General features: G+C 47.5%; 1 protein-coding gene across 3 annotated transcripts in view; it reads right to left on the bottom strand.

Annotated features, from left to right (window-relative positions):
- Nucleotides 1-21,815, bottom strand: part of NTM (neurotrimin) — a 397,081-nt gene extending 375,266 nt beyond the window's left edge. For all 3 annotated transcript variants that reach the window (XM_022556277.3, XM_022556280.2, XM_022556281.2), the window contains exon 1: nt 21,641-21,815. In XM_022556277.3, coding sequence (XP_022411985.2) covers nt 21,641-21,807 — 167 coding nt within the window. In that variant the 5' untranslated portion in view covers nt 21,808-21,815. The remainder of the gene's footprint in view (nt 1-21,640) is intronic.
- Nucleotides 21,816-22,542: the final 727 nt, after the last annotated feature.

The raw sequence follows: 22,542 nt of genomic DNA, 5'->3' as shown, positions 1-22,542 counted from the left end.
AATAAATGTCTTCCTCAGGTTGAGCAAGCCCACTGGAGGAAACCAAAGGATCGGGGACCTGGAATTTCGACCTAAAACACAGAGGTGTTTGGAAAACCGCAGCTTTGGGTTTTAACCTGGGACGCAGGATGGGCAGGGAAGTGCGAGGCCTCCCCAATCGGCCAAGTGTAACTGGAAGTGCTGAGCCCAAGGGAAGCTGTGTGGCCAAGGAGCGGGGCCACGTGGGACTGGGACACAGAGACATGGGGACATGGCCCTCCCCTGACAGCCCAAGGCCGGGGCGCCAACTGGCAGTGGCCGCAGAAGTCGCAGAGAAACAGCGCGGCCCTGCCAGCTCTCAGTGACAAAAGGAGTGTTTATAGCAGGCGCGCTGACAGCTGTCCGAGTGCCACGTTTATTTACAAAATGTTAGTTAAATTACTGACAGTTGGCGCCGTGGAGGAAAAGCTGGGAGGAAAGCTGACATTTCTTGATCTGGCGGGTGCTCACAGCTCTGGTTCTGCTCCCCCATGCACTTATTAATGCCTTTATCTGCTTGTTGGTTTATCTATTTACGACTTCTGCCTTCTTCACCAGCCATTGCTGTCAAGAGGCTGTGGCTGTCCCAGCAATTAAACTGCCCCATGCAATCTGGATCCAAAGTTCCTTGGGCTAAAAGTTGCCCTGAGGATTGACTGGACAGCCCCTGGGTCTGCACTGGCTCAGACCCAGCCTCAGAAGCCTCCAGAAAGCCTCCTGAGGGCAGCCTGCTCTCTGCAGCATCCACCCACCAATGAGAAGCGTAGGCTCATGAAGTGGTGCATAAGGACATACTCAGCACCATCTCGTTATTCCTCTTCTGCTGATCGGAGACAGGTTTTCCGCGATGAAGCCGGACAAAGTGATTCCATTTTTCAGTCTTTCTGGCAGCGGCAATGAAGGGAGAAGAAGAAACTGGCTGACAAATGAAGATCAGCATTGTGGCTGCAGAGAGGTTTAGACAGTGGAACACATTTCTGATACACATACACAATTCCCTTCCCTCAAAAATATATATTGCTTTAAACTGGTCTCTTTAAACTTTTTTTCCTATTGCGTTTCTTCTGATGTCAAAATAATGTGTTTTGGGGGCTTCCCTGGTGGCGCGGTGGTTGAGAGCCCGCCTGCTGATGCAGGGGACACGGGTTCGTGCCCCGGTCTGGGAGGATCCCACATGCCGTGGAGCGGCTGGGCCCGTGAGCCATGGCCGCTGAGCCTGCGCGTCCAGAGCCTGTGCTCCGCAACGGGAGAGGCCAAAACAGTGGGAGGCCCGCGTACCGCAAAAAAAAACAAAACAAAATAAGGTGTTTTCGCTGACAATTCAAAATATACACGTAAGTATAAGTTTGTTTTCTGTGTCTGTCGGTCTATTTGGAGGGACAAAGTAGGAATTTGGGATTAACATATACACACTATTATATATAAAATAGATAAGCAATAAGGATCTACTATATATCACAGAGAACTATATTCAATATTTTGTAATAACCGATATGAGAAAAGATTCTGAAAAAGAATAGACATGTGTAACTGAATCACTTTGCTGTACACCTGAAACTAACACAACACTGTAAATCAACTCTACTTCAATTAAAAAAACACAAAGTGAACCACTGAAAAAAAAAATACAGATAAGCAAAGACTAACCCCACAGGCCTCGTCTGACGTCCTACTTGAAATCACGGCCTTCACCCCCTTCCCCATCTCCCCACACTCTCCAGTCTTCTCCGAGGCCTGCAGCACCAATTAATAGATTCCATATGTTGTATGTATTTTGTTTCTGCGTGTTTTTGTGTTTCTCCCAGAAGGAAGTTCCATGAGGACAGGGACTGGTTTGTTAACCAGTAAGTTCCACAGTGGCTAGAACTCTGCCTGGCACATGCCAGCAGACAACAGATATCTACTGAATTAAATCCAACGTGACCTGGCCACGCAGAGCATCCACTGCTCAGTCTACGTGCCGACAGGCCCCGACTGCTCGAGGCTCAGATTTGAAATGGGTCAAGTCCCTCCCCCTCTAGGAACGGGCCAGCTTCAGAGAGTGACCTCCTGCTGCTCCAGGCCAGTGTCACCTTCTGGCCTCGGCAGCCCAGCTACCCACAGTCCCTCCCTGCCTCCACCCCAAAGTCCTGAGTCCCCTTCCGGGCTCCTCCGACCCACCCCTCCCACATCCTACATCACAAGTGCCTCCCAGACCAGCAGTGGGATCCTTCCCAACCTCTTTCTGAGGTCCTAGTTCTGAAGCCTCCCCTACCTGGCCAGACTGGAGGCTTGGTGAGGGCAGCAACTGAGCCCTACTTATCCTTATAGCCCACACGGGGCTTAGCAATGCCCCACACAAGGGAGCATGTGTGCAAAGAGTTCTATGACCCAGACGTGGCGACTTGGGCTCAAAAGGTAGGCTATTTTTACTTTTATTAGATTTTATAACATTGGCCTCTTTCCAATTTTGGAAAACTAAAACTTGATTTTTAAAAATCTAATAAAAATAGGGCTTCCCTGGTGGCGCAGTGGTTGAGAGTCCGCCTGCCAATGCAGGGGACACGGGTTCGTGCCCCAGTCCAGGAGGATCACACATGCCGCGGAGCGGCTGGGCCCATGAGCCATGGCCACTGAGCCTGTGCGTCCGGAGCCTGTGCTCCGCAACGGGAGAGGCCACAACAGTGAGAGGCCCGCGTACAGCAAAAAAAAAAAAAAAAAAATCTAATAAAAATAGAAAACACAAGAAGAAAATCAAGGTCACTCATAATTCCACGACCCAGAAGCTTTACGAGCATTATTGTGTTGGTAGAAGGGCCTTTCAGTGTTTATTATTTTTAGCAGGCATTTGTGTGCACACACACTCCCGTTCCAGGGCTCTGAACCATTTTTGACTGATGAATTATAGACCAGTTAATTATCTGAAATGACTTAGAGGTCTGCCTTTATTCACACTCAGATGATATTAATTTCAAATTATTAGAAAGATAAAGAAGATGTGATTCATATACACGATGGAATATTACTCAGCCATAAAAAGGAACGAAACTGGGTCATTTGTAGAGAAGTGGATGGACCTAGAGTCTGTCATACAGAGCGAAGTAAGTCAGAAAGAGAAAAACAAATATCGTATATTAACGCATATATGCAGAATCTAGAAAAATGGTACAGATGAACCTACTTGCAGGGCAGGAATAGAGATGCAGATGTAGGCAACGGACGTGTGGACCTGGGTGGGGGGGGGAAAGGGGGAATGAATTGGGAGATTAGGATTGACATATATACACTACCATATGTAAAATAGATAGCTAGTGGGACCCTGCTGTATAGCACAGGGAGCTCAGCTCGGTGCTCTGTGGTGACCTAGATGGGTGGGTTGGAGGTGGGGGGGAAGGAGGTGTAAGAGGGAGGGGATATATGTATACACATAGCTGATTCACTCTGTTGTACAGCAGAAACTGACACACCATTGTAAAGCAGCTATACCGCAATTAAAACAACAACAAAAACTGATTGGGTCAGAATTGTTAATGTCATGAAAGACCAAAAATAAATAAATTTTAAAAGAAAAAGAAAGTACCTAACGTTAAATGAAGAACACTTGCAGGATAATAAATAAAATTTATTTTTATACAAAGAAAAAAACACAAAACTGTATCCAAAGCAATATACTGTTTAAGGATATTTATATTTGGTTAAACTCTTAAAAAAAAGAAGGAAATGATCAAAAAGTTCAGGGCTGTGGTCAGCTCCTCAGATACAGAGTATAAGACAATGGGAACACAGGTGATGGAAGAGTAGGGGAAGGGCACACAGGTGACCAATTCGTTACGTATTTATATACAGATACACTACATACACATTGATGTATAAAATATTTCACAATAAAAAGGAAAATAATCCATCTTTGGCTCCCAGGATACTTAAAATATTGCGCTGCTCAAGTAAACATTTTAGCAAACCTTTACTAAGGGCCTGTCATAAGCCAGGCCCAGCATGAGGGGCTAGCAGGCCCCCAAAATAAACACAGGCCAATCCCAGGGTGAAGAGTAACGCACATCCTTCATCACATTCGTCTGCCTGGGCCATAACCCCATCCCCACTTTCTAGTTGAAAAGAATTTAGATAAAGAATTAATAAAAAAATAAAGTCCAAATTACAGAATTAAGAGAAATTATAGAATTAATAGAAAAGTTCAAAATGTATTTCTGATAGAAACTATATGTAGCTACCTCCTTTAAAAATAGGAGTATGTTTCATTAACATTTTACCTGCAATTTAGCAGTATTATTGTGAAATACAGACCCAAAACACCATCGGTGCGCACTGTGAGGTCAATCAACAACCCAACATCAGCCAAGGCAATAATTACAAAGCAAAACCAACAGTAATTATTTTTTAGAAGTAGGGAAAAATGTTTTCAATTAAAATAATAAAGTGAGAATAGCAGGTTTATGGCCTTTCTGCTAAAGCATTTATTACAAATCATTCTTTCAGGACATTTCACCAGTTGCAACCATCATTAAGACCATGAGCGACAGGGGCCTGGTGATGTGGCCGAGGCCTTGATCATACAGGAAAATTAAAGTCTAGGGACGGCATACTGTTTATTCACCCAGGAAGCCAACGGCCTTGTTCTCGGGGGGAATTTCTTGTTCCACCAAGGAAATCCTCACAATGTAACAGTTGGAAGTGTCCTCATACTTTGTGAATCAGTATGAGTCTAACCAAAGACAGAGACACAGGAAAAGAGTTTTTCCCTACATTCTGATAAGTGCTGATAAGACGAGGAGGCTCAGGTGATTTGGGAGCTCCAGGGACCTCGCTGAGCCAGGTGCAGGCCCTGGCTGGTCCCTGACACAAGGATACAAGGCAAATATGCGCTTTGCTTTTAAAGAACTTATAACTGAACAAGGGTGGGACGGGAAAATAATAATAAAATACAGAAAAGTGAAAAAACATGTTAATATACAGCAGCCAAAATGATCAAACTGCTCCAGTGGCTCCCAAAATACTAAGAACAAAATGGGAAGTGGTCACTGTGATGCCTGTGGTCACCGCAGCCAAGCGGCCTGGCCTTGGCTCTGCCGTCCTCTCCGCCGTTTGTTGGAGCCAAGGATGCCCCAACCCGTGCACCTGGGTGTTTGCTGTGTTTCTGCCCAGAACATCCTCCCCACGTGTGCATACACTCACTCCCTCTCTTCGTCAGATCTCACTCAAAGGCCCCACCTCAGAAAGACCCGCCCCAACCAGTGTGTCTCAAATTAGCACCTACTCTCCACGTCCCTGGTGTTATTTATTCCCATTTCACAGATAAGAAAATAAAGGCTCAGAGAAGTTAAGAGTTTCCCAAATCAAGTTCCAGCTCAAAGCTGTCCCAACTCCGAGTCTATCTCTTTTTTATTTGTAATTTTCATTTTTTTTGCCATTTAGTTTTCCCATTTTTGTCCAACTTTCTTTTTTTCTCACTTTCAATATTTTTTTTTGTTGAAGCATAGTTGATTTACAAAAACCTCTATGGAGTCCATCTTTTTTCCACTACATAACGCATTCTCAATTAGCATGTTTTATGTAGATGATCAAGAACTGAGTAGGATATATGTTTAGGATCTGCATTTGTCTATGATATCTAACCAAGCTATAAAGAAAATCCACAGGGCAGGCATCCAGCTATTGGAAGCTGACCTGTGTTACCCATCTCCTTTAAGTCCTATGATTTCATGTCTCTGTTACAGCTTCAAAAAGTCGGTCCTTCTCGGGGTCAAATTCTATACTATCAACTGGTCCACCTTTCATTCCTCTTTCCTTTTTGTTAGTTGGGAAAACCATGTTGTGAATAGGATTTTGAAGATCTGTTGAAAATGTAGGCTTGAAGGGAGAGTATAACCCAGAAGGGGCACTTCAGCCAGTGCACAACAGCCAGTGCACTTGGTCTAGCAGGACAGGCACCAGCTCTAATACACCTTAGGTGAAAACAGAAAGCAACAGGGAAATCATCTGGTTTGGATAAAAATTCAAAAACTTATATCTCTAAACCTCTCATCTACGCTGACTCTCCAAGTCTTCCAGCCGGCGCACTGGAAGGTCAGGCCCGTCTCTCCTGAAGACTAGAACTGTCTGGGGATGGGGCAGGACTTGGCCTCTGACGACTCCCACCACCTGGTTTGAGCCAGCCCAGCATCCCAGGGGGCTCCTTGGAGCCTGGCACCAATCACTATTCCGTATTAATGGTAACAAGCAAAGCAACTATTTATCTCAACACCAAAGTTCACCCTAAGGGCAGGGAAATGTCAAACTGGATGCTTAATGAAGTTGGTTCAAAATGTTCTAGGGGTGCAATGTGAAATTTTCAGGCATAAACACAGATGATCCAGGAGACAAAAAATGTAAAGACCTCACCTCCTTAGCATACACAGTGTGTAGGTTTGATTACTGAACAGAGATATGAAGTATGTGCTAAATAATTCTTCTCAACAGCTCATTAGGCCTAATCCATCTCTGATTTCTACGAGTCCATTAATTCCAAATATGTGTCTGCTACACATACGCACATCCACACACGATTGTGAAACACCGGCTTAATTTCACTGCGTAATATCCTCAACACGGCAACAGGTAAGATATCAAATCGGGTATTAGGCAGATTTTAAATGTTTACAATTTTCGCATGTGATAAATGAAAATGACAAAGAATAACGGACCCAAGAAAGATGACACTTCAGTTAGAAAACACTAGACGGGGACTAAGCACCTAGTACTGGCTGCCACACAACCACGAAAGAGCGCGAGCCTGGACAGACTCCACACGGAAACTCCACGGAGCAAATAACATCGACACAGGTGCTGGCTTTGTTTATGTGGGATTTTATTTACTTCTCATCCCCTAAAATCGGAGCTGCTTTCACCATGTGCTCCTGCATTCTGATTAGTTCCTGCAGACACTCAAGCTCCTAAATCCATCTTTGCTCACTCCTTGCTCCTTCTCCAGTTTCTTTTTTTTGCAGTACGCGGGCCTCTCTCACTGCTGTGGCCTCTCCCATTGCGGAGCACAGGCTCCGGACGCGCAGGCTCAGCGACCATGGCTCACGGGCCCAGCCGCTCCGCGGCATGTGGGATCTTCCCGGACCGGGGCGCGAACCCGCGTTCCCTGCATCGGCAGGCGGACTCTCGACCACTGCGCCACCAGGGAAGCCCTTTCTCCAGTTTTGAGGCCGCTCCTCCTCACCCTGTTCTTCCTTTACCAGGTCACTGACACTTGCTGATTCCCCTGCCTAGAATGTGATTCCTGCTGATCCCTGCAGGGCTGTCCCCACTCTCATGCCCTGGGCCACCCTGCAAATGCCCCTGTCCCTACACCCCAGGTCATCCTGCCCCTTACCCATATTTAACTCTTCACCACGCAGCATACTGTTTGTCTCCTTATTTGTGTACTGGCAGCTGGTACCCATTAGGTACAGTTGTGCAGGTTGTGCCCTGATCAAGAGCCCCAGGTGGAGGGGGTTGAATTCCTGCAGGTCTGTCTCTCCAAACAGGAGCCCTAGTGAATGAGTCAGGCTGGAGGAAGGGCACCTGTTCCTAAGTGGTCTGTGCAAGTTGCAGGCTGAGAGAAGATGACGTTCATTCACTGCGTGCGATCTGCAGCCCCGTCTCCCTTTGTAAAGATAGCTCTGTGGGGAGAGGAACTGGGGCCTAGAACAGTGCCTGGCCCGTACAAGATGCGCAGTCAGCGGTGCCGAAGCGAAACATGGATACAGTGCAGATACAGGAAGCTCCTATCATGTGCCAGGCACCGTGGATCATCCTGAAACAACAAGGAGAACAAAAAGATCCCACTCCCCGTACCACAAAATCGTGGAACACAGCCACTTTACATCCTGCTCTCTCTGCATGGCCTCTGTTCACTGAGGACCCACCCACACAAGGCCTTTCCCTCCTCCCTTTCCTCTTTCCCCAGAGCCGCAGGTGATGGCTCCACCACCTGACTGCTCTTCTGAAATCTGTCCTTTGACAGTGGTTTCTCTCCTTTTTCTTCAACATTTTAAAGAGCAAGGCTACAAATCATCCCATCTGTCTCTTTTCTGTGTGTCAGTTAAAACACTGAATGTTAGAATATCTCTAGCACAAAAGGTTACACTAAATAAGACACCTCCAGCCATTAATGAGCAATTTGTCATCTAAGAGGTATTTTCACTAATTATAGCATGTCTGGAATTGTAGCCATTATGGACATGTGCTAATTTACTTCAAGGCAGAACTTTTCTTTGTCACTGGTTTCCACGTACTTGTAGAGTACAGCACATTTTTACTTGGTTCAGAGATGTAAAGACTGAAGCAAATGGAAATCAAACACTTGAGGCTTCAGTTTGAAAAGGCCATAGTTCCCACTTTCAGACACATGCAAAAGCCACCAAAAGCCTCGCCTAGAAATTTTAATAAGTGCTTAAGTTTGGATTAAAAAATATATCTGTGTATTTCTATGCAGCTGAAATCAGACAATATGAATTATAATAGTTGTACTGGATTAGATAGGGTTACGCTAGCTACCGTAACAAATAAACTCCAGAATTGTGGAAGCTTATCACAAAGGAAGTATATTTTAGTGTATTTTTCCTTCACGCAATAATCTAAGGAACGAGGTTGCTGGTCAGCTGGCAGGGCAGGGGCCGAAGCCCTCTCTGCGCGGACATTCAGTAACTCCGCTCACAAAACATCTGCCAAATGGGACACGGTTTCCAAGGTAATCTGGGGCGTCAACATCCAGATGGCGTAAGGAGAAAGAGCCTGAAGTATCTCACATGGGAGCTTTTTAGGGGCCAATCCAACTGAACTTTTGCTCACCTTCCTTTGGGTAGAACTCTGTCACATGACCACACCTAAATTCAAAAGAGGCTGGGAAATGCAACTGGGAAAAGCTTTGGGCCAGGAGGTGGATAAACAACTTACATGTTTTTGAACAGCTAAGAATCTCTTCGTCAGGTGTAAGGAACTGAACAGAGCAGAATGGATCCTGTTCTCATTCCCCACTTGGGAAACAGGGGCTGGGCACGCTGATTTTCTTAGCAGCATCCCATGGTGGGTTGTGACAGAGCCAGGACGAAAACTCAGGTCACCCTAGGGGAATTCCCTGGTGGTCCAGTGGTTAGGACTCTGCGCTCTCACTGCCGTGGGTGCAGGTTCAATCCCCGGTTGGGGAACTAAGATCCCAAAGGCAAGCGGAACGGCCAAAAAAAAAAAAAAAACTCAGATCACCCTAGCCTTAGACCACTGCTCACATTCCATAAACAATGAAACTTACCAAGACTTTTCAACATCTTCCTCTACCAAGATGCCCCTGTAGCTGCAGAATCTGAACCAACCATCGCCAGCCTGGGCTCCGGTGCCCATATTCCTGTTCCACGTGTCTCTGGGCAGTGGCCCCAGGATCATGAGACACAGCAGCAAGATTTGCCCACGGCAGATACATTTCACGCTCTGTCCTTCCCCAGCTGTAAAAAGCTAATACTTCCTGAGTGCTGGGCACTGCTCTAAACGCCCCATATTTCACTCCTGGATCACTACTCCTATTATTAGTTCCCTGAAACAATGACAAATTGAGGCCCAGGGAGGTCAATCAAGGTGCCAAAGGTCACACACGTGCAAAGTGGCAGAACCAGGACTGGAACCCAGAGAGAGGTTTCGCCCTAGACCCTGTGCTCAATCATTGTGCTCTACAGCCTTAAGGTAAAATTCCCTTCATCAAGAAAGTTTCAAATAAAATAATGGACATTGAATACTATGTTAAATTTCAGGCTCACAGGCTGATTTCTGCCTACCTGCCTTTTCCTTCCCTCCCCCCAAGTTCATGGGCCTTAAGCTAGAAACTAATCCCGATTTTCAAGTGTTTATTAGATTTTCTATAAAACCGCTGGTGAAAGTGGAAATGTAAAGGTCCTTTAGATTCCGCATGTGCAGACTTTATGAAGTATGTCACCCTGTCCCGTGATTCCCTCCACAAGGCCTGTCCTACTCGCTGTCCTAGAAGACAAGGCTGGATCACACACACCCCATCTGAGCTCTGTGTATGAACCCCCAAACCTAGACCAATAAAGAGCTACACCTGAGCTTCCTGTTTCCAATAAAAGATAGTTTTCACTATTAGCAGCTTACTGTTATTCCTAATGAACTTTTCATTCACTCGAAAAATACTCCTTGATATACGCCATGTTCCAGGCAGTAATTTAGCCACTATAAATGAGAGCAATGAAGTCAGTGGCCTTGGGGATCTTACATTTTAGTGGAAGAGGCAAGAAATAAGTATCAGATAAATAAATAACAGAATTTCCTAAGTGTTAAGGGCTATGGAGAAAGCTGAAGCTACGTAAGGGGACGGAGTGATGTAGGGCTGGGGTATGGCTATTTCAAACAGCATGGTCTGGAAGGTCCTCTCTGAGGATGGGATATTGGAGCAGACACATGAATGGCATGAAGGAGCCATCATACAACATTAGCGGGTCCTGGGAGAGGAAGGAGGATGTCCTCAGCAAGAATGGACTTGGTGGGTTCAGGAAGGACAGGGAAGTTCAGTGAGCTGCATTCTCGTGAGCAGGACAGGACAGAAGGTCTCTGATAGGTAGGCGGCCACCAGTAATAAAGCCTTTTATGTGCATTTCACTCTAAACATAACTGGAAGCCACTGCAGGGCTTTGAACACAGTGATGTGATTTGGTTTATGTTCTGGAATGACAACTTGGTCTACCAGGCGCAGATGGACTCTGGGAGAGCAGACGTGGTGGAAACGGGAAGACCAGATGAGATGCCACGGGAACAGTCTTGGAAAGGGCGGATGGCAGCTTTGACTAGAGAGATAGTGTTCCAGATGGTGAAAACGGTCCGCTTCAAGATGCATCTTTTTTTTTTTTTTTAAATAAATCTATTTATTTATTTATTTTTGGCGGCGTCGGGTCTTCCCTGCTGCGCGCGGGCTTTCTCTAGTTGTGGTGCGCGGGCTTCTCATTGCGGTGGCTTCTCTTGCTGCGGACCATGGACTCTAGGCATGCGGGCTTCAGCAGTTGTGGCTCGCGGGCTCAGCAGTTGTGGCTGCGTACTCTTGAGCGCAGGCTCATTAGTTGTGGCGCACAGGCTTAGTTGCTCCACGGCATGTGGGATTTTCCCAGACCAGAGCTCGAACCCGTGTCCCCTGCGTTGGCAGGCGGATTCTTAAGCACTGAGCCACAAGGTAAGTCCCAGGGTCTATCTTAAAAGTAAAGACACTACAGGATTTATTGATGGACTAGATGTAGCACAAGAGACAAAGAAAAAATATATCTATGAGGCTTTTGGACAGAGTAGCTGGATGAATGGTGGTGTCTATGCCCAAGATGGGGACAGATGGAGGGAATCAAGTTGGTGGTGGCTGGCAATGGGTTACATGGAGCTGGTATCCAGAACACCGCTTGGGAGGCAGAGCTTGAAACACGTGAGTCATAAAAGTGGATTTGAAGATTAATACTAGGGTGTACAGCCTGGAGCTCCAGAGTGAAGGAGACTCGTCAGGATAGAGAGTAGAAAACTGCCGCAGGAAAGGGCTGAGGGTACACGGTGTGTGATTCAACGTAACTGGAGATTCTGAGAGATGGGAAAGGAAATGTCCTGAAGCCACAGTAAGTAATGAGGAGAACATCTCTCCAGCTTTCAGGCCTCATGGCAACAAGGATACAGGAGAGAAACAGCCACCGCTGATCGGACTCTAGGAGTGGAAATGATCCAGGGAACGGCCAAGTCTCAGATTAAGCAAAAGCTGAGGGGAACATTCAGAGAGGAGAGAGGGGACACAGGGATTTCGCTGGTGACAGGTCATAGAGGCCAGAGGGTAATAAAAAGTTTCAGAAGATTACAGAGAGTTTTGCAACTGGGTCAGATATCGATTGTACAGGACCCTATGACAATAAGAATCAAAAAATGATGCAAGTCTGGTAGATCTTTGACTTCTGAGGTGGCTAATAAGATAACTGAAAAGTAAGATGCAATAAGGTTTGTTCTGATGGTCTATTAGGAAAAAGAGAGCAGTCAATTCTAACTACATTCCTACTCTGGGTCAGCCTCCTAGACATCTGTGAGGAGTCTGGGAGCTGATGACTGGGGGAGGAACAGTCATACCAGGAGCATCGTACACAGATATTATTTAAGCAATCTCTTTATAACACCCGTGTGTATCAGTTTCTGGGTTGGTTACAACAGAGCATTACAATATGCATGGCTTGAAACAACAGAAATGTACTGTCTCACATTTCAGGGGGCCGGAAGTCTGAAATCAAGGTGCTGCAGGGAACATTCCCTATGAAACCTGTAGGAGAGAATCCCTCCCTGCATCTTCCTAGCTCTGGTGCTTCATGGGCAACCTCTGGCACTCCTTGGCTTGCAGCCTCATTGCTCGAATGTCTCTGTCATCACATGGTTTTCTCCCTGTGTGTCAACTGTGTCTCCGCAGGTCATCTTCCTATCAGGACACCAGTTGTATTGCATTGGGGTCCCACCCTACTCCGGTGTGAATGCATCTGAATACCTAGTTACATCTGCAATGAACCTATTTCCAAATAACGTCACATTCTAAGGTACTGGATGTGAGGACTTCAACAGATCTTTTTCTTTTTTGGGGGGGGGAGGGTGCGGGTCAGGAGGGGAGTGATGCAATTCAACTCACAACACTGAAGCACTGCTTTTTCCAGTTTTCATGTATAACTTGTGCACCAAATAAAAATTAATTTGCATATATTTTTTCTTTCTTCCTCGTGGGTTCTGACCAGTTAGAATTGTTTCAGATTGAGCTTTCCTGACGAGTAAATGTGTCCAAATATGATTATTCTGAGTGCAAGAGCACTTTTCCCCTCATCCACTACGTTTATAGCCTGTTTGAAAGCCACAGAAGATCAAGAAATTATTTTCACACAAACATATCTTCCTTTCCTCTACACGGCCAGCAAAGCTTTATCTGAAGGTTGATGTCAGTTTTGTCATTTTCCATCAGCCTGGTGGTTGATGCTGTTTTCATTAAAAATTCTATTATTTTAAAAAATCCATCGGCAAGATTGTAAGATTAATTCATATGTCCTTTGTATAAGACAAATCTAACCTCTCAAAAGGTTTCTAAGCCAAAACATCTCACACTGACAAGGCAGCAAGTTGGTCAAATACACCCAAATAAACCCAAATAACTCAACCATGTGAATCAATGAGATTTGGGGAAAACAGATCATGAACAACTGAGACTGCTATATATAATTTAAACTACTTTAAGCCCCATGGCACGCGGCTGCAGGGAGAAGGATTGTTCCTGTAGTTCCGTCAGCAAATTCCGAGATCAGTTTCTCATGGCAGACACACTGGTCTTGCCCCAGAACTGCACGGGAGAAAAATGACCAAATGCAGAGAGGCCCCCTTTTCTCTTGTCACCATTGCTGTGGAAGTCCTGAGCTGGCCTCTCAGTGAACAGGTGAGAATGAGGGGAAATGCAATCACAGGGCTGCAAAGCTGGAAGGGCTTAACCACCCCCAACAGTCGATGGCATCCCTACCCTGGCTTTCCCAGCTGACTCCAGTGGACTTGTCATGGAAGAACCAGTCTTCCAAGGAAAAACGGTCTACAAGTCCTAAATCTGTGCATGAACTCCTGACCCCATTATCTGTGTCAGATAACCTGGCTCCGTAGAACCTTCCATATGTTTGTTGTTTTGTGTTTTTTTTTATCTCATAGGAAATTCATCTTCAGAGCCATGAACTGTCATAACTTTCTACGCAACAATCTTGTGATGAAAAATAAAGGAATACCTTTCTCCTCACTCCCTCTCTGATATAAAATAGCTCAAGAAATTATTTGAACAGAAGAAGATTCCTAGGATCTAAGCAGATGTGTAGGAGAAACACACAGAGAAGTATAATTAGACATGGATGGAGAGGCATTCCTCTCCTCATAGACCTTCCAGAAGCCAGACACAGTACGTCTATCAAAGTGTTGCCACATGGGTGTTTAAGCTACAATAGGTTATAGGGAAAACTGCTAAATGTGTTGCTATTATGCACACACACACACGTATACACATGTGTGTACATTTGTACACATGGAAAGAAAGAGGCTAATTATATAATTACAGACTCAGCTTTGTGTACACCGCTTCATTTTAACCCCAAACGATCCTTTGAGGTAGGTAGTAAATGTCCTCTTTATATGGGAGAGTTTTTAAAACTTGCCCAAGAGAACACAGAGAAAGTACTGGAGTCCGAGTTAGCGGCACCCTGTCTTCCAGTCCGTTTTCTCTCTGGCGCACCACTCCTGCTGGAATATGAGTTAGGAAGGTCTGGTTTGTTGAAGAGCTTTGTCTCCTTCAATTGCACTCACGTGAAACATTCCTACTGCTTCCTCCCTGCCTTTGGCCCACAAGTGCAATTTGAAATTGCATCCTAAACCCAACCAATTCTTGATTTCCTAACAACACTATTATTTGACCATGTGTGTGATGTTAATGGTATTATTTATTTATTACACCAGGAACCCATCAACCTGCTCCCAAGGAAGCAAAATGATCTCAAATCATGCAAAAATAAAGTTGCATTTTACCCATCAGTGGAGACTTTGAACTTAAGAGAATAAATGTGCCATTCATATTAATTATAATTTGTTCAGGCTTCCCCAGGAGAGATGCCAACGGTCCTATTCCTAGCGCAACAAAGAAGGTGTCACCTACTCTGCCTCGCACTGCTAGGGCCACCAGAGAGACTGGCTTGTGGGCCTCACAGAAGTGCGCTTCCACCTCAATGTGTGCAGTATCCCACTCCAGAGAGATACATGGTAATTCTGAGGAATTATTAACTGCCTGTGAGAGGGTCCAAGATTGCTGTTATCTGAAGCAAACGGGTGGAAGAAGAACCACCCATTTCGATAAAATTCTGACTTGAACAATGTATGAAGATTCTATGATCCTCTGATGCGAAGGGACCTCTAGAGGTCAGCTGGGTCATTCCCTGTGTCCCCATCGTGCCACAGACCACACCACACCTGACCCACTCCCATACCCAATTCCCAAAATACCTCCAAGGAGGTTCTTGTGCCCCAGAACAAGGAAGGACCATGAAATGCACTCGGTTTCTGGGAAGAGAAGAAGTTGGCAATGAGGAAAAGAAGGAACAGAATGAGGAAAGCCCTTCGGTACGAAAAGAGAATGAACTTAGTATTCAGCCCCAGGCACATTCACCATCCAACGGTGTGATCTGGGAAGTGGCTCACTCTGCCTTCCAGTGCTTTGCTTTCGTGATCTGTAAAACTGGAATAATAACTGTCTCCACCTCATGGAGCACCTATGAGCATTCAACAGGTCTGTGCTGGTAGAGTGGTCAGTGCCTGCCTGACACATAGTAAACAGAGCTGTCCCACCCAGCCAGAGGCAGAACTGATAAAAGCTAAGAATGCCAGCTTTAGTAGCAGAGAGAAGCAGCAGTTAGGAGACAGCATGATGATAAACGTTAGCCAATTCTGTCAAAGGCACCCACAGTCAGTAGGATGCTTTTGCACTTAGTAGGACAAGGTGACCTTGTCTCAGGCACAGGTAGCCCTAGGCCAGGGCTCACAGCTGTGTGATGCAGTGTGGCCAGATGTCAGCTCCTTCTCACCCTTGCAGGAAGCCCTCTTTGTGGGAGACTGAGTATCACAAGCCTCATTATCTGAAAAACCAGGTGGTTGAACTCCCTGGGCTCTGTAATCCTTTCAAACTCAAAAGAAAAGAGAAGCATTTCTGCAAAGCACCGAACCTTGCAGGTGAGGAGTGCTGGAGAACCGGGCTGCCCCTCTTCTGTAAGTTCTGTAGGTTCTCCTGGCAACTGGCATTGTCCTTTCTCCCGCTGCCCCACGCTCGATTGGGTGTTCAGTTTTGCCATTTTAGTTTCTGGCTCCTCAACAGGTTGTGTGTGCTTCCAGGAGCCTCCCTCCACAGCCCCATCTGTCCATGCTCTTCTGAGACCCGGTCCACCCAATGTATGCCTGGCAAGCCCCAGAGGTGAGCAAACAGGGGTCCATCCCGGTAGGGGCCAAAACAGCCAGAGCAGCACACGCTTCCTGAGCGGCACTGCTGTTCTGAACAAGTTAACTCAGAAACAACAGAACCATAGTTACATGACCAGACACCCACTGACAGCAGACCCCAAATAGAAAGAAGGATGGGCAGAGACCCACAGAAGGATGTGCCCCTCTTTATCTTGAAAATGCTAATTTCCCTGAGGTCTACCTGGGGTTGAGCACATCATCAGAGAGTAGCATTTCTTCAAAAGCTTAAGGACTGGATAGGGGAGTGACCTGGCAGAAAAATGGCATACGTTATGGGTGCAGCTATGAAGTAACAGACAATGGACACAGACCATCTGTGTCCTGGACAGAAAGACACCGGCTCAATTACTGACGTGTGTCTGTAACCTCCACCAGAGCAACGTCACACCCAACGTAGCATGACCCAGACACAAAGGACAGTGAGCCAGGAACACATCCGGGGCAAGGACAACACAAGACAACTCAGGAAAAAAGGGCAGAGAGGGCAAGGAGAAGATGGTGATCGCAGGCATTCCTTCCTTCCTTCACTCATGCAATAGCTATTTACTGAGCATCTTGTGTCTGCCAGACACTGCACAGAATAAGACCGAGAAGGCACTCATCCTCAAGGAACTTACAGTCCAGTTGGGGAAGACAGATCGGGAGCAACTAACCAAATAAATGAATGGGAAAATCTCAGGTACAGATGATCGCTCTGAAGAAATAATCCAGGATGATATGCCAGTGTAAGCCTGGTGGAAGTGGTAGGGGATCACTTTTATTTGGGTGTCAGGAGCAGCTTCAGGGAGGGGGTTCCACCTGAGCCAAGGCCAAAATGATGAAGAGCTGCCCATGGGAAGATCTGGAGGAGGGGTACCTCCACAGTGGGGGCCATGCATGGGAAGGCTCTGTAGCAAGAGTACATTTTCTGTGTTCACCAAACGGGAGGAAGGTCAGGATGTCTGCGGCAGAGTGAGTGAAGGAAAGAGGGGGACCCGCACTCAGAGTTTATTAGCACAAGCCCTGGTCCAAGTCATGCCCTAGGAACTAGGGACAGAAACCTGAAGAAGGTGGAGTTGTGGCCTCAAGAGGCCGTGGAGCAGCTGGAGAGACTAACAGAGAATCCATCAGCTTCGAAAACGAAATGCTAAATGCTTTCCATGATGTGAATAGCATGCCACAGTCTCCTACAGCTGCAAGGGGCCCCCATGGCTTTTCTCAAGTATGGAAACCACATTGTTCTCTGCTATTCCGTGGAACTGCTATACCGAAACCCAACTCCCTTCTTGTGCATTTCTCAGACCTTTCATTTTTAACTCATATTTTTAAAAAAAGCACTTAGCAGATGACCCCCAAGGAAACAATTCACTTTACTGGTTGCGGCCTTATTTGGGGAATCCATGAAAACATGAAATGCCTCCATCAAAGTTATCCAGTGACGTGCTGACATTTAGTGACAGTCTCTAATTAATGAGACCCACGCGCCGGGCCTCTCAGGCTCTCCTGCCCCCATCAGAGGAATGCAGCCCACCCGCTGGGAGAGAGGGCGCTCTTCTCTGACCACCGGAAGACCACCCACCCACGCGATGATGGGCACAACTGCCTCCACGGCTGATGACCTCTTCAACCTCTGCGTCCACAGCCTGGCCTTTTGAGTTGGACCCAAGGCCCTGGGGTGAGACGCCTCAGCCTCAAGCCTTTCCACAACCAACACCCAGCTCATGCCCTTCGTGTAAGAACCACTCCGCACATCTTAGTTGGTCGAGCCCAGCTGTATAGAGGCTAGGGGATACTTCTGTTTGGTTTTCAGTCATCTCATCTGTTCAGTAAACATGTGGGAGCACACGGTGCTCAGGGCATCACAGGGCGGGATCCCCGCTTCCAAGAGCTAGCAGCTCCCCATCCACGTGGAGAAGGAAAACAGAGAGATAAACAACATTGCAAGGCAGGGTGCGAGACAAAATGAGCGGAGAGACGATGCCAAGTCTCCGCAAGGAGCTGCGAGAACACAGAATGCGGTGGGGAAAGCTCGCCCTGCAAAAAGCCAAGGAGTCAGCATTCCAGCTCGGCCACGCGCTAACTTGTGTGATTTTAGGTAAATTCCCCTCTCCAGGCCTCAGCATCCTCTTCTATACAACAGACATAATCTAGTCTATTTCAGAGAGCTGTGGCGAGGATTAATTGTGACTAACCAATAACTGATAGTACCATTCATCATTCAACATTATTATTACTGCTCCTCGTAATCTGGCTTCCAAATCTCCTAGCTGTGCAACCTTAATCAAATTATGTAAACTCAGTTTTCTCATCTGTAAAATGGGATAATCATAGCACCTACAACCAGAGGGGTTGTATGAGGGTTAAATGTTAATGTTATGAGGTTGGATGACGGGTGAGATAGTGTGTAAAACACTTAGAATACTCCCTAGGACACAGTGAGTACTGGAGAAACTTCGGTTCATGTTATTATTATTGCATATTCTATTTTATGAAACCTCACCCTTTTTAAAAAAAAATATGTGTACAGACTACTGGCAGGAGGGCAGAAAGACTAGGAGACTGCAAATTGTCTGTAATTCTATTCAGACTGTGGATGCCGTATTAGGTGAAAGGCTTCCCGATATGTCTACGAGGATCATTAGTGTTAACTGGAGGAGATAAAACATTCTAAAAAGTTTCCTCACATTAGAATCTGCTGCTGAAGCATTCGTTCTTTGGGAACTGCAAAAGATCCTCAAAAAATGAAACTGGTGAGAACAAAGCAGAATCAAATGAAATTAGAGCAAAAAAGTCCTCTGCTGGTTGAGACGAAAACTACAAGCATGAACCTCAGGGTCACCTGCGGTGACAGAGAGAGGGTGGTTCTCAGGGCAGAGCAGGGACGGCTGTGGTCTGTGTAGCTTGGTCACATGCTGAACGAAAAAGAAAGAGGTGAGGATGGGAGGAAGGAAGGAAGGAAGGAAGGGAGGGAGGAAAGAAAGAAGGAAGGGGAGGGAAGACAATTAAGGAAGAGACGACCCACATACACACAATAAAAGCAAAAGGGAAATAACCCAGAGCCCTGAACCACTCGATTGCTGCAACCTGGAATCAGGTTATGTGCAAATTTAGCAATTTCTATGCAAACAAAATACATTCTGAAATTCCTACTTGCTTCTTTGCACACAGCATCACGAAATGCAGAGCCTGTGTTTGAGGGTTTAAGGGCTTTTCCGCTCCACAGAAGTGCAGCCCAACACGGGGCCCCTCCTTGTCTGGTGCAGGAGGGCCTGGGGAGGACGATGGCCATCCTGTGGAGGCTTGAGTGCCATCTGCACGGCCCACCTGCTGCCCCGCTCACATCCTAAATTAGGCCCATGGCCAACAGGTTGGTGTCACGCAGATCCCAGCTCCTCTAATCCCTGCCCTGTAGGGCTCCCTCCACTGGGAGGGTCTTCCTCCTACTTGTCGGGAAGACAGTCAATCTCAGTGGCTGGCCCTGGACGTCAGGAGATGTTCCAGGAGGGCCTTTTTATGCCAGGGCTGGGCTGAAAAAGCCCCACCATATCCCACTCCCTCCATCTACAACCAGTCAAGCCCAGTGAGTCTACAGCATATGTGACAATGCAAACAAACCTGAGGGCACGAGAGACAAGGAGAGGGGCCTGGAGTGAGTCAGGAAGAGGCATGGAAGCAAAGACAAAGAAAGAGAAGACAGCCAGTACACGATAACGCGATTTTTCAGAGGAGCTGCTCCAGGCCCCAGCTGAGCACCTGACAGATCCAGCAGAGTCCTCATTCGCATGAGCCTGGGGACTGCCCTCTGAAGACCAGATCCCTCCCTGCCCAAATCCCCTCATTGTTCCTATGATACGGCAGCTAAGTCTGTCAAGGCCCCGTGGCTACTTCTTTATCCCCAAATCTCTACAGAGCTGACCGCCTTCCTCCTTCTCCTTGAAAGTACCTTCCCATCCGTTTCTAAAATGTTCTCAGTATGAGACTGTCTCCATCTTGTTTCTTGAGGGCTATATCTTGCAGCCAAGGGTTAGGGAAAAGGGGGCATCCAGAGGACACTAAATGCCATCGACTACATTGCTTATAGATTTGTTTTTCTTTCTAAATAGTCTGAAATCAGGGCATATTTCAAGTTTCCACGAAATCCTTTATAAAGCAGACACACAGTTATTTCAGGTGTGAGGTGTGAGGCAGTTAGACATTCAACCTTTGCTCAAAATAGTCCCTAACTCAGGGTGCAGTGGAAGAGGTGGGTTTCCGGAACCAGTGAGTACCCTGGGGGCATGAGCGCTAGCTCGCCAAAGACAAAGGAGCATGGGTGCTTGCAGACTATGACAGGCCCTTAAATCACACGCTTCCTTTGGCAATGTCCTGACAAGTCAGCTCTGTAACCCAGTGTCCCTTTTGCAACATTTTCTATCCCATGGGTATTGCCTTACATGCACCATCCATAAACCTTAGAAGAGCCACCTTAGAAGAACAGTCACAGAAGGTGTAAAAGAGTGGGCACCAACACCAAGGTTCTCTCTCCAAGAATTTTCACGTACAAAGGATGGGAATACTGCCATCCTGCCTTACAGTCAGCTCAATGACCCAGTCTGGAAAACTTTATTTAATCAGGCATACATTCTTCCCATGGATCTTCTTAACTTCTACCTCCAGCTGACTCTCAGAAATTCCAGAGAGTTAAGATCTCCCATTGCAATCACTAATTCTGTGTTGCCCTTCTGTGAGTGGTATGGTTTGTAGACACTGGAAACTGAGTTAGCATTTCAGGAGGCCGGGGGGAAAGGGAGACAGATTCACCCTACCTTACTCAAAACATAGTCAAGATTCTTCTTCTCCTTCTCCAATTCCTGTCAGCCTTAACCCCAGACGTCAAGCAGGACCCAAGCCAACACTGAGACCCAGTTTCCATTTGGGAGATGAGTTTTGAATATATTGCTTTAGTGGACAGCATAGTTAACCAAAGTAAACGATCTTTTCCACAGACAAATCACACTCATATCCATGGCTTCAATCTCAGAAAGCCGTGTTCAGACAGAGAAAGCACGTCCCTCTGGCTACCAGCTCGTGGCATGAAGACACCCCAGGAAAGCTCAGACACAGTCAGACCCAGGACAAAACAGTAGCTCTGCCAGAGTACAGGAGCGGGGCGACACCCCGGGGCACAGGCAGAGTGATGGCATTCACAGAAAGCCAGACCCGGCCTTCGGGACTCATTAACACCAGACAAGACTGTTCACGCTGAGCCCCAGCCGGGCCCCCAGTCACCACGGCCACTGGTTTCAGGTACAGACAGTGCTCAGGCCGCTGGCCTCCATCTCAGAGACCCCCTGGCCAGCCTCCCCTCCTGCTTACCAAGTCCTGAGCCTAGGAGGCCAGTTTGGGGGAAACAGCTCATCTCTGGAACCTCTGAGCGTTTCCCTGTGACCACCACCTTTCCGGGGCAGAGCACCCAGCTCAGCCATGAATTGTGCAGCCCAGGGAAGCAGCGACCTCCCCGCCGGCAGCTGCAGAAAACACACCTGCACCTCTATCCCTCTCCCCCCATCCCCTACACAAATCACTGTCGATTCAGAGAAGAATGGCGGCTCCCTACCTGAGGGTGGCGCTCTCCCCCTGCCGGACCGTCACGTTGTCCATCGCTTTGGGGAAGGTGGCATCTCCGCTGCGCACGGGCACTCCTGTGGGTACAAGGAACAGCAGCCTGAGAGACACGACCACGAGGCACTTCCAGGGCAGGAACAGGTACCCACAGACCCCCATCCTCGACGGCCACAACTTCCCAGAACTCCGGCAGCCGCTCGGCACACGCCCCCTGGGCGCGCACAGGAAGTGGGTGGGGTGGGGTTTGGCGGAGGAGCGAGCACGGGGCGCCGGAGGCGCGGGCAGGAGAAAAGCGCGCAGACTCCTCCAAGTCTAGTGTTCCTCCCCAAAACCAGCCTCAGCGCTCCAGCCTCGGAGAAGCGGTTTCCACGGAGAACATCGAAAGGGGGCTCCCTCCGTGCTGCTTCAGCCGGGAAGGTGGCGGAGAGAGGCGAAGAGCAAAGACAGGTGCAAAGGTGCGGGCGCGTCTCAGGAGCCCCTTCCTCCCGTTAACAGCTCAGGCATGGCACTTTGGAGAGGAGTAAGCACTTTGGTACCAAAAGGGGACACGGAGTGGGTTAGATCCGGCTACCCAGAGATGGTCTGAATTCCTCAGTTCCAACAAGGGCAAATCCAACACTTTCTTTTTAAGTTTCAGAGGCAGGGTAGCCAGCAGGAACCAGTCTGTAACAATAGCAGAGCCGGAAAGTGGAACACGCGGGAGACGCAGGGGTGAGCCAGGAGGAGAGGCTACGCCGGGCTTCGCGCGATCCGGACCGGGGATGCTGCAGCAGCCGCCTCGGTCAACTTCGTCCGAGACCAAATGCGCGCTGCAGCCTCCGCGATGCGGCCGGTCTCGGCTGGGCGGTCTCCGCGGCGGCGGCTGAGGCGGGAGCGCACGGCGGCGGACGCTCG

The sequence above is a fragment of the Delphinapterus leucas genome, chromosome 7 (assembly GCF_059928025.1).
Source record: "Delphinapterus leucas isolate spDelLeu-1000000601 "Yukka" chromosome 7, BTC_Dleu_Yukka2, whole genome shotgun sequence".
Classification (NCBI taxonomy): Eukaryota; Metazoa; Chordata; class Mammalia; order Artiodactyla; family Monodontidae; genus Delphinapterus; species Delphinapterus leucas.
The sequence above is the reverse complement of the archived record's forward strand: the minus strand, read 5'-3'. Positions and strand labels throughout refer to the sequence as shown.